The 13,303-nt window shown below is 43.4% G+C and overlaps 1 protein-coding gene across 4 annotated transcripts in view; it reads right to left on the reverse strand.

Annotated features, from left to right (window-relative positions):
- DIP2C (disco interacting protein 2 homolog C) overlaps positions 1-13,249 on the reverse strand; it is a 377,861-nt gene extending 364,612 nt beyond the window's left edge. For all 4 annotated transcript variants that reach the window (XM_084781752.1, XM_084781751.1, XM_084781749.1 and 1 more), the window contains exon 1: positions 12,709-13,249. In XM_084781752.1, the coding sequence (XP_084637878.1) occupies positions 12,709-12,793 (85 nt within the window). In that variant the 5' untranslated portion in view covers positions 12,794-13,249. The remainder of the gene's footprint in view (positions 1-12,708) is intronic.
- Between the last annotated feature and the right edge of the window lie 54 nt (positions 13,250-13,303).

A 13,303-nucleotide genomic window follows, 5' to 3' on the forward strand; every position in this document is an offset into this window, starting at 1 on the left:
AGTTCTCCTCACGGACTTGCTCCTTGACTGGGATGCACTGCCAGTGCTTGGCCTTCCACCAAGTACTCAGGATGACCATTGAGCTCCCTGGGCAAAAGCTAGACACTCAACTTTGGTGTTGATTGCAGGTAGGCTGCTTTGAACTTGCATGGTATACACATGCATTGAAGTTTTCAGGAACCCACAGATCTTAGCATTTGTGATAACTTCCAACCATCTGAAGTTCTATATCATTCTCTATTCAAAGAAGATAGTGATATCTCTGTTATAAAGGGCTGTGTTGCACTTTGTTTTGTTTTTTTCATAGGTGCTGGGGATGGACAGGATGCTCCAGGGCCTCAAGCATTCTACCACTGTCTCATATCCTTGGAAAGCATTTAAAAAAAAAAAAAACTAAAAGTGTTCAACATAGGATTGGGAAGGTGGCTCAGTGGATAAAGCCCTTGCCAAGGAAGCATGAGGATCCCCAGCATCCACACATACGCTGGGAGGGCGTGGGAGCTGCCTGACAGGACATCCCTGAGGACTGCTTAGCAAAACAAGCCGATCAGCAAGCTCCAGGGTTCAGCAAGAGCTTGCCTCAATAAATACATAAAGAGCAAGACAGTTGATGTCAACCTCTGCCCTACATAGACACGTAGATACACACACACACACACACACACACACACACACACACACACATACACACACACACACACACACACACGTACATGTGGTAGAGGTTGAGATCCAGGGCTAAAATTAAAGAGAGTTGAGCCGGGCAGTGGTGGCCCTGCCTTTAATCCCAGCACTTGGGAGGCAGAGGCAGGTGGATCTCTGTGAGTTTGAGGCCAGCCTGGTCTACAGAAGGGTTCCAGGACAGCCAGAGCTGTTACACAGGGAAACCCTATCTCGAAAAACAACAACAACAACAACAACAAATTAAATAGGGTTACTGGGTAAGAAATAGAAAATGAGACACATAAGGGAAAATTGAAGATACTCAAACAATTACTGGATGAGTCCAGGAACTCACTGGATTCTCCTCCTAATAACAGGAGACTAAAATTGCAGGCAACTATGTGGGGAAAATTATAATCTGGATTCTGATAGCAACAGCAAAATAATCCAAAACTCTATTTCTGATTGGGCTGATATCATTGTTGTGATACATGGGTTGGCAACTAGACATTTGCAAATAAGACCTGTTTCTAGAATTTCCATGTATGACACAGCACTGAAATTGTAACCGTAAGAATAAAAAGTAACTAGTAACAAAGTTTCAACCCTGCAGGGCTGATACCATTATGTGTATTTCAAAGGCTTGACTTCAATGAAATGCTGCCCTTACTTACATAAGTCCTTAAAGATTACTATGTATTTCTAAATCTCAACAGCTTTGAAGCGACCATTATATTCTCCAAGGAAAATAAGACCAGAACATGTTTTCAGAGCCTGATGACATCCACTTAAGAATCCCAAATAAAGTACCCTTAAATGGCAAGTGTACCTCATTACTTCATCTCTTTTTAAATAGGTAGTTATACATAATTGAAACCATGATTTCTGCAACACCATTAAATTCATGGAAGGGGAGGGTAAACTTCAAAGTCTATCTCTGGGTTTTTATTTTAAAAGAAAACGCTTATCAGAGAGAGTGGGTAAGAAAGAAGATATGCACAAAAATCTAAACAATGCTCAAAGCTCAAAGCCTGCAAAATATAGATCTCCATGACCTAGCACAGATGTCCATCACATGAAGACTGGAGCTCAGTCTTACTGTGGTAAGACACTGCCTGCACCATGGCAGGCCAACAGCTGGAAGGGAATGCTATCCCAGGAGCTGCCTGGCCTTGAACTGGCTGAAGGCTCCGTATGGTACCTGCCCGTGTGGTCTCCAGCTGACCAGAATGCTCATGCATCTCCAGCACCCAGCACAGCTGACCAGGGAGATGCCAGCTTTGCCTCTGTGTCCTCCATGCTGATAGATGAACACCAGCAGTCTGGGAGGAAGAACTTCCTAAGGCAAAGTAGAATTGCACTGTCCGTTAGCAGGGAGAGGAAAGGAAAGCTCACACATTCAGAAGGCCTTGGGACTGCCTCTGGAACAGAGTCAAAAGCAGCCCCAGATGTGCATTAGAAACTGTAACAGACTGCCTTCCCAGACTCTACCAGGACATCCTGCCCAAAATTTCACCCTAGAGTTTGCTTAAATGAGTACAAACTAAAAGAGGCCACTGGGAGAAGAATATCGTTTCTTTGTACATAAACAAACCAGGGGCTGGAGGTGGTTCGGCCATTAAGAGCACTGGCTGCTCTTCCAGACGACCTGAGTTCAATTCCCAGCACCTACATCGTGGCTCACAACAATCTGTAACAGGATCTGATGATATCTTCTGGTATTCATGAAGACAGAGCACTTATGTACATAAAATACATAAATAAATAAATATTTTTAAAAAGCATAAACAAAGAAACAAACCAAGCTGCACTGAGGCAACATGATAGCTACTCCAGTATAAAGGAAGCACCCAGGGAAGGTGTATCAAGCAATATTTCCTAAAAAAAAAAAAAAAAACAGGCATAGTCAGCAGTTCCAGTCCAGCTGGGCCACAGAAAACCGTGTTTTGTTTTTAAAAGAGTTTTTAAAAAAACAAACAAACAACAAACACCATCTCAACAGTCACTATTACCTCAAACCACCTGGACACACTGCTATTTTTAAAAACAAGCTAGGGCGAGAGAGCTGCCTCGGTGCTTTAGAGTGTTTACTGTTCTTACAACAGTCATCCACATCAGGCAGTTCACTGCTGCCTATAGTTCCAATTCCAAGGGATCTGATGCCCTCTGCTCTCTGCCCTCTACCTGCACATGCGTGAACTTCAAATATATATGTACCATGTATTTAAGTACACACACATACATATACATGTGTATACTTATATATATATGCATATATAAGTATACATATGTGTGTACATATATGTGTAAATACACACACACACACACATACACTTAGAGTCTATATACTTTGAGTGTATATACTAAGCTAAGTGGCCGGGATGTGGCTTAGTTGGTAGAGTGCTTGCCTAGCAAGCCCAAAGCCCTAGGTTCAATCCCCAGCACTTCATGAATCAAGCTGATGTGGTGACACATGCCAGTAGTCCAGCCCTCAGGAAAGTGAAAACAGGAAGATCAGAAGTTCTCAGTCATCCACAGCTACATAGTAAGTTCAATGAGAACCTTATGAAACCATCTCAAGAAAAAGAAAATTATTTTTTTTTCTTTTTCAGGAAAAAGAGGTTCAAGAAAGTCCACCTGTGGAGGAGAGAAGTACAAGTGGATCGTGCCCAGTAAGAATGAGAGCCTACTTCGTCTGATCCCATGCTCACTGTTCTGTTTCATATAGGAAGGGCTAGTGAGGTGCCCAGGGTGAGCACAATCTCCTCAAACTCTTGCCTCTGACTCCTGAGTCCTGGAATGAAAGGTTGAACAAACTCTTGCCTCTGACTCCTGAGTCCTGGAATGAAAGGTTGAACTACCATGCCTGGTTTTTCATGGTTTCAATCCTGAAGGCAGAATGAGACTTGAAAGAAACTGACCAGCAGACCCTGCCATTGACAGAGCCAAGGCTTGCCAACAGGCAGATTCAGAGGTTCAGCCCTGAAAACTCTAAGCATCCTAGCACAAAGTCCTCCACATAAAAATTCAAAGACAACTCAAATAAATTCGAGAAACACAGAAGATCACCAAAAGTTATATAGATCTTGGTGCTTTAAATATCTGCAATTCAGGCTGGAGCGATGGCTCAGTGGTTAAGAGCACCGCTGCTCTTCCTCCAGAGGACCTGGGTGTGGTTTCCAGCATCTATATGGCAGCTCTCAACTGTCTATAACAGTACCAGGAGATCCAACACCTTACACAGACATACATGCACATAAAATAAAACACCAATGCACATAAAATAAAAATAAATAAATATTTTTAATTTTTATTCCTTCTCAAGTCTCTGATGGGATTGAAGACCAGATAGTTTAGTTTTCCAATTATGCTTAGTTGTTCAGGGGTTAAGATGTTTTTAGGTCTAGATAGATGTTTTAAGTTGATAGAGATAAGATATGATAGATATTGATTTACATTCAGCCTTGTTTTCTTCAAGGTTGCCAAATTCATATAGCCAAAACATTATGAATGAATGAACTTTTATAACTCCTGATTTTTCATGGTTCTTCTTGCTTGTATATAGTTTATTTATGTATAAATACATAAATGTATATGTTTAAAAAAAGAAAAATAATAGTAATTTTTATTTTAAAAAATAAACAAATAAGTAAATATCCACAATCCAATCTTTTCATACAAATTGCTGAGTGGACTTAAGCTTCTGGAGTATTTGGCCAAATAAAAGGGGGCACTCTGTTGCTCTTCTATGAACAACCACTCTTAGATGCACTTGACATCATGACATTATCATACTTGTAATCATTATCGCTATTGTTATTGTTACTACTCTGAGATGTTACCCAAGGTGGTCTCAAACTCTCAGCCTCCTGAATAGCTGAGACTACAGGTGTACAGCATCATGCTCAGCTCCTTGACATTTTTTAATGCAGGATTTAATAAACTGCATTTTGTTAGCATATCTGTAATTTCAATACTGACTCTCCAATAAGATTCAATAGCCCTACTTATTTTTCCATTTTCATTTCAAGTTAATGTGGCCCAGAAAAGCCTTTTTTTTTTTTTATCGTTCCTAAGAAAGATTGAGAAAGGCCTTCTATTTTCATCTGTATAGAGGTAGATTTTAGTTTGACAGGAAAAGAAACCGAGTAAAAGAAATATACAAGATAAATGATCCTGATTTTCCTTAAGAGTGACAGTCAATAATAATTGAGATGTAATCTAAGTAAATTAATTACTTTTTTAAAAAAGAATGACAGTCAACAAATGTGGTTCCATCATAAGGCAAGGAGAAGCCAGGACAGAAGCACCATGATCTGAGGTGAAGACAGGCAGGCTGCATGGAGTGAATATTTAATAGACCTCCTGAAGGAAAGGCTGGGGCGGGTGTATCTCCCATGTCTCCAAAGTTTTGTTTTACAAACTACTCACCAGTGGGATAGCCACTCTCTATATAGAAATAAGTGCCCAGACAAGAAGTCAGCATATGAGCACATCATACATGTTCCTCACCAGAAGTTTCGACCTGAGACTGGTATGACTAAAGCAGCTCTGACTCTTCAGCTTTCTCTGAGCCACACCATCAACACACGAGTGGTCAGCAGGAGCTGAGAACACTGTCCTAGATGACTAAGGCTCATGTTTCCTTCCTATTTGATGCCACAAATGCTCAGGACAAAAACAAAAAAACAAAAACCAGGACCTACCAACGACTTCCAGCTCTAGCCAACCCAAAGGGAATCACAAGGCTCCCAAAGCAACTGTGTGTTCATTATGGTTGGACATTTTTTTCAGGAAAGAGGCTAGGTTGCCACCATCCTCCCTAACTGACAATCTTAACACTAGATACAATTCCTTCCACTGGGATTAGCTTTAAATCTTGTGAAATGATCAACCAAATACCTACATTTATTTTACAGAAAAAAAGGACAAAAAGTTAAAACTCAACCAAATAACCAATAAGGAAGGAACAGCTAGACTGAAATATCAGCCCAATGACTGAAAATCACACAAAAAAGTAGCATAAGGTTGAAACTTGAACAACTATACATCTCTCACAGCTCCAATGAGGAAAATGATAAGTTTACACAGAAAAGATTTATTTTATAATTTTAGTGTTCTATTACATCTCAAATAAGTAAGGCCATAAATATGTAATAGACTAACCAAAGAATTTATTCTTTTAAAAACAAAGACTCATGAACACATGTATAAGGGATCCCCCTCTGTGGTGCTGAGAGAAGTCATTTAGGTCTGGCCCATAGTCTCCAAGCTTTTCAGAAGAAAATAAAAATCACAGAAACCATTTTCCAAGCTAATAATCAAGAAATGATTTAAAGTCATCAACCCAGAAGAAAAAAAAAAATCTATTCTGTCCACATCAATTATAGAATCCCTCCATACTAAGCAAGGTATCTTCCCTTGTCCCTCTCTTCCTTCTTTCTCTTCTACTTTTGATCTTATATCTATTATCCAAAGCACTTCTGTAAAGAACTATCTCAAGTTATAGCTCACTCCACACAGAGAGCTCACGTTAACACCCAAGGTATCCAACAATGAAACAAAATCACAACTCTAATATACATACAAAAGGACTCGTAATTCCAACTGTTTTACAACTCAGTACCACAGCATTTCCTTACTTCCCTGAATGGATGCTGAAAAAAGCAAAAGGATATACAGGAAATGTATGCTAAGATGACTTTAAATAGTCATTCCTCTGGCATGCTGACTCCTAGATGTGCCACCCCACACACACACACCACCACCAGCTGGGATTCCCAATTAGCGGCTCCTCTTTAAGAGTGCTATTTATCATCATCAGGAACAAACGGATGTAATTACTAACTCTTTTGAGATGTGAAAAGATTTTGACCCTCAGCAAAAAAGAACATAGCGCACTGACAACAGGGGGTAACCTTTGTATGGCACATACACACACACAAAAAAAAAATCACAAAAGAAAAATTAAAGTCAGATGTCTTAAAAAGTAGAATACAGAAAGGGAAAAAGAAACAGAAAAATAAATAAATAAATAAATAAATAAAAAGAACCACACAAAAGCTATCATCTACCTAACAAAAAAAAGAGAAAAAGAGAAAAAAAGAAATATTCTCCTTCCCAGAATAAATATCAGGGTGCACAAGCAAGCCAATAACTGCAACCATGCAACCAGGAGTTTGCTTTTTTTTAACATGAAGAATTAGATATGATCTTATAATATAACTAGGATTTGAACTGGTGAGTCAGTTGATATCAAACTAAGATTATTCAATACATTGCTTGCAATTCAAAAGAATGCTACGACTTATCCCATAAATCACTCCTTTTTTTTTTTTTTTTTTAATCAGTTCTAAAAAGGGACAAACCCATTTGGAAGAGGCTGGGAGGAGGGAGGCAAAACATGACTCATAACATCCACGTGCATCTAGCCTCCAAACCAGAAGAGGAATATAAAACCAGTAGATCCCATTTGAAACAAAATAGACACACTGTTAAGCCTCATAAAGTCAGATCTAAGGAGTGTGACATGGTACTCCAAATATTTTACTAGTATTATAAACAATCTTACAGGTGTGTGAGGTGTGTGTGTGTGTGTGTGTGTGTGTGTGTGTGTGTGCACGCGTGTGCCTCCTAAGCTATATTTGACATCTAGAATTAATAATTAAAGAAAGAACACTAAAATCAAACTATTTTCCTGTGAAGAATTCTTAAAACTCAAGTCCACCCATTTAAAACCCTACCAACATCTTTGTTTTTTCCTTCATTTTAAGTGTACAATGCAGTAGGTTTAAATGACATTTTCATACACATATGTCCTTTATGCCCTACTTTCATTCACCACTCGTGCTCTACGATGTCCTTTCAATCCCCCAGTGATCTCATTTCTCTCCCTGCTTTTATGTCACATATTTATATGTGTATCCATGGACAGACATACAGAAATGGTGCTATTAGAAAACATGCTTCTACACACTTGTTTTCAAGTGGAAACTGTTTTGTTTCTTACCAATGAAAAGAAAGTACACAAAGTTTGGGCGGCATTAGAGATGCAAAGTGAAAAGGTGGTCACAGCGCAGAAGTGGTGCAGACATGGCTCTTCCTCAGTCTGTGGCAACAGAACGCCTACACAAGGCTGGGGACTGGGGAGAAGGAAGGGGGCAGATCTGGCCCTAGAATAACATATCTGTTGTCTTGTTCCAGTGGAACAGTGCCACTCTCAGACCTTTAGACAGCCACTGCTTTAAGAATCCACTCTTCTGTGGCAGCAGGGGGCAAGCTGCATGGAGTCAGCTTGAGTACACTAAAAACAAAACAGTAGAGGCTAGAGAGATGGTTTGTGGGTTTGTGGTTAAGAACACTGGCTGTTCTTCCAGATGATCTGAGTTCAATTCCCAGCACCACATGGCAGCTTACACCTGTTTGTAATTCCAGTTCCAGGGGACCTGACAAAACACCAATGCACATAAAAATAAAAGTAAATAATCTTAAAACAAAACAAAGTAAAACAGTATTGATTCCTTTACCAATACTGAAAGGCCTGACATTCAACTAGGCTTTCCACCATTTTCCTGAAGCACTTTCATGTACTGAAAAACAATGCTAAGTCAGACTCTTTTGGAGCCTAAGTAATCTGGTGTGTTAATAAAACAGAGCATAAACTAAGCAATCCCATTAGAGAAAGTTACAAAGATATTAGGAATGTGACACACTAACAATTTAAAAGCAATGAAGTTTAAGCACAGCATGCATATGTTTTTAAATACTTGCCCTTCTACAAAAGCTAGATACCCCTTGCAGTCTACATCACAAGGCAGTTTTATTAAGATTTGTATAAAGAAGTCAATCCTAACCAGGCATAGTAGTACACACTTAAAATCTTAGCTACTGGAGACACTGTGGCAGAATGGCTAAAACCACACAAGACCAAGCAGCAAGAACAACACAGTGAGATGCCATCTCATTATAAAAAACAAACAAAAGGTGGGCTAGGGACTTAGGTCAGTTGATAAGGTACTTGCCTAAGAAACATGAAGCCCCACATTTCAGTCTCCAGCAACACATGAACTGAGCAAAGTGGTGCATGTATGTAATCTCAACACTGGGGAGGTAGAAAGGGGAACATCAGAAATTCAAGGTCATCCTTAGTTGCTTAGGAAATTCACACCCAGCCTGGACTACATGAGACCCAGTGTCAAAACAAGCTAAAATGAAAGCGTGCAAAGAAGCTTCTTAGACAGCTCTTCCAAGGCCAGTGAAGTATAAGCACAGCCCAGGAAACAAGTGACCGGTTGACAAAAAAATCAGTTAGTAACTAAATGGATTACTTTTTACACTTGATCTTAGCCAAAAGGCTGACAAGCAATGATTTTTTTTTTTTTCTCTCTCTCTAATAAAACATGATTCTGGCTTTATACCATGTTTTCTGTTTCCTCCTCCAAATTGTTTGGCTTTCCTCAAGAAACTTTTTTCCTTAAGTCAAATAATGTTTAATCACATACTAATTAAATTATGTCTAGGTCCTTTAAAGCCAAAAAGGGAGGGGGGAAGGGAGAATGTGTAATTCCAAAAGCCAAGAATGGAGGGAGTTTTGTCTGTTTGGTTTTGTTGTTGTTGTTGCTGTTGTGTTTGTTTGTTTGTTTGTTTGTTTTTAGGAAGCAAAATAATCTAAGAAAAAGCAAGTGTGAAAGGCCCTACCCCAACCCCACCTGGAATGGCTTCTTCCCCAGCTCCTGTGTAAACCCAAGTGTCTGAAAAGATCCAAACTCCCTGGCCCCACAGCAGTGGATGTCTCCATACATGTAGGCCCAAGGCTGTCTCAGCCAATATAAGCTGCACACTACACCCCCTGCAAAAATCTTCTGGGCTTTGCTGACAGGATTCTACAAGGGTAAAGCAAAGCCTAGTTTTTCTAAGTGAAGGAAGCACCGAGCAGTGACAGAGGCTAGAAAAAAGGGAAGGAACAACAAAGCAGGAAGGTTTAAAAAAAAATCTGCAGCCAAGATACCAATCTACAAGCCTTTATCAACAAACAATAACCCAATCAAACAAAAATAGCAGCAATATATGTAACAGCACCCAGTAGATGGTATGTGATTAAAATGGAATTTTCCTTCATCCTCCTCTGTAGGAAATGAGCCCTGGAAATTCCACATATTATTCCTACAACACTTTTTGATATTCTGATATTTGAATAAATAAAATGATAATCAACTCTTCCTTGTTGTGATAGAGTCTCACTATATCACTCAGACTGGCTTGGAACCTACTACATAGACCAGGCTAGCCTAAAATTCACTGAGATCTGCCTGCTCTGTCTCCTGAGCACTGGGATTAAAGGCGTGTACAGGCAAGGAACTCAACTCTGTCCACACAGATTTCGTTGGGAAAATATACTGGGAAAGGAGTACACTGAAATAATTCAACATTAAAAGTCATCCTAAATTTGAAAGTGGATATATATGTTGGGGATTTTTCCCACAGTTAGGCAAGGAATAGAGTCTAGATCCTTCAACTCCTAGGTTTCTACTCAATACTAGAAAACAAGTTGATGCATCTCTTCCAGGAAACCAAACCTTTTGATTACAAAAGATGGAATTTCAAATGACCATTTGTATATCACAGCTCCAAAAACTCAATAAAGACAAAGCCATACTTTGTGGCACATCTAATAGATTGGGGGAGGGGTGCATGCAGGTTCCAGGGAGTGGCAAAGGCTCAACAAGGAGACACAAGGCTTTGATTTTTTTTTTTTTAATTCTTAAAAGTCTAGGTCAAGTCTCAACATAGCTTATATAGAAAAAGAAAATAAAAAAAAAAGACTTCCTGAATGCAAAAATACATACACACCCCTCTGAGCTAGCCCATTACCCAAGAAACTCATTAAGTCCTTTAAGTTCTATACAGATACAAGGTGGTCACCGGGAGTCAAGCTAAGCACACTTCATCAAAAGTGGCTTTCCACACCTCTCTGGGCAGCAAGAAGTCAACATTCACTCTTCAAGAGTAAATGACAGTGACAGGTGACTGCTGTCACCTAAAAACAAAATAGACAGCTACTCTCAAGAAGGGGAGGGCAGGCTCTGTGTTTCCAGGCATTAGCTGAGACTTTGGGACTAAATGTGAACTGACTGCCCAGTAGGCAGGAAGGCAGAGGCCGATCCTGCCGAAGGGCTCAATGCCGGTGAGTTCAGATGGCTTCTCACTTTTCGAGTATGGATGGAGACACATCACATTAATGTAATGCGGACGCAGCAGATGTGCTTGCTTTGAGTCAGGGCATGAGTGGGAAGGGGCTCTGTAAGCACAACAGGATGCAGAAGATAAAACAGAACTGGCAAAGCAAGGAAGATGGTCTATCTAAAAATCGAAAGAACTCAAATATAGTTTCCTTGCAGCTACTTAATAGGAATAAACTGTCCACACTGCACACATCATCGGCCAGTTTAAATCTAAAGGCTGTCCCCTGTTGAATTCAGCCTGTATTTTCCGCCTGGGGATCGACCCTCTTAGGGAAGAGGGTCACTCTCTCATCATTGTCTCTCGCTGGTCAGAACAGAAGCAAGGAAGCACAGCCTCAGACACATATCTTCCTTTCCTTCCACTGGAGTTTCCCACGACGGCCCCTAGAACACTTTATAGAGCCCCTATATCTTCCTTTCCTTCCACTGGAGTTTCCCACGACGGCCCCTAGAACACTTTATAGAACCCCAAATTTGGAATATAAGGAAATGTCCAATCTGTGAGAATCTGAAAACACAAGCAACACTGCAGCCACCACGTTTATGTTGCCCTTCTCCCCTGAAAGTGTTAAAAGAGAAAACACGAAGTCAACGTCAGCTCCTCCCAGCTGATGAAAATTGGCACGAAAGAATTTAAGTTCTGGCTGCTGGCCCTCACAAACCGTTACCAAAAAAAAAAAAAAAAAAAAAAAAAAAAAAAAATTCACCATGCTAAACTGCTCCAAATACTAATTCAAGAGGGGACAGCCTAACTCCAAACCATTACATTGTAGCCTTCTCAAATGAGTGGGGTGACCGCTAAATATTTATTATTGATCACATTTGTAGCTTAATGGGAAAGAAAGAGAAAAAAAAGGAGAGAGAGAGGAACCTACAAAACCCGAGCTGTAACTTATGACAGCTGAGCACATGAGTGAGGCCCACCATGAAGAGCAAAGACGAGACCGTACATAGCACTCCATGAAATCACCGTAGCAGAGCAACCGCAAATTCTTAACACCTCTCTATCCGACACACGACGGACTGAGGCATCCAACCTGGCCTGAGGGGGGAGGCTTTTACGGCTCTAACTCAACTGGCACATCACACAACACGCCCGGAACAATAGTACTACTATCTTCCTCCCGCTGACAGGACCGTGTGCCTGCAGCCTCGGAGGGATCCAATCCCGAAGTCCACTGACAAGTTTCGCATTCAAATCAGGCCATTCGGAGGCGGTCCCCAAGCACGGTACGCGGTGGCAGCAGCGCCGCCGCCGCTGCTGCTGCTGCTGCTGCTGGTGGCGGTGCTGCTGCTGCTGCAGCTGCATCAAGGACGCGGCGCCTCTCTACTAGAGCAGAGCGCACACCCCCACCAAGGCCATTCCCCGGCGGCCCTAAAGGTTGCTCCATCACGCCTCTTAGCCCAGAGGCCCCAGACCCAGCCGCAACGTGCAGGGGACACCGCGGCTGCACCGCACCAGCTGAGCCTGGAGGGCGGGGGCCGCGGCACGCACACACACGCGCGCGCGCACACACACACACATACACACACACACACACACCACAAACATGCACGCGCGCACACACGCACACACACGCACCCGCCCCGGGGCCACCTCTCGGGGTCTGTCTGAGCCAGGGTCAGGGCCCGGGCCGCCTCCCCGCCACCCACCCCCAGGCCCCGCGCGCGCGCCCTCCCCGGGGTGACAGCGCGGCCCGGCCCGCGGGGCCCCGAGCGCGCGCGCCAGGGAAGCGGTGTCCGGGCCCGGCCCGGGGCTGAGGGGGTGACGGGGTGACGGGGTGAGGGGGAGGGCTGCTGTTACCTTCCGACAGCTCCAGCTCCAGCTCGGCCAGCCGGGCCCTCACCTCCAACGGCAGAGCCATGCCTTCCAGGCTGCGGTCCGCCATGCTCGCCGCAGACGCCCCCGCCCTGCCGGCCTCCTCTTTGTTCGCCGGCGGAGGGCTCCTCAGCGGCCGCCGCTCGAACCCGGAGGAACCGCACCAAGAAGGAGGCGGGCGGGCGGGCGCGGGCGCGGGAGGCCGGGCGGCGGCGGGCAGGCGCGCGGGGATTTTCTCCTCAGCCTCCTCCTCAGCGCCTCCTCAGTCTCCTCAGCGCCTCGTCAGCCTCCTCCTCAGCGCCTCCTCGTCAGTCTCCTCAGCGCCTCCTCAGCCTCCTCAGCGCGGCCCCGAGCCTGGCAGCAGCAAGCAGCCTCGCGCCCGGCTTTCTGCGCGCCTCCCCCAAGCCGCGGGCTCCGGCCCCGCTCGGCCGGCTCCGGATCACGGGCCCGCCCGCGGTCACGGCCACAGGGCTCTCTTAGCTGCTCCGCGGCCGCCCTGCCCCGGCGGGAGCGAGCGCCGCTGCGCGCGCACCGGGCCTCAGGACAGCGCGCGCGCGCGGAGGGTTGGGGGGGCGAGGAG

This window comes from Acomys minous (genome assembly GCF_964271855.1).
Source record: "Acomys minous genome assembly, chromosome: 5".
Lineage (NCBI taxonomy): Eukaryota > Metazoa > Chordata > Mammalia > Rodentia > Muridae > Acomys > Acomys minous.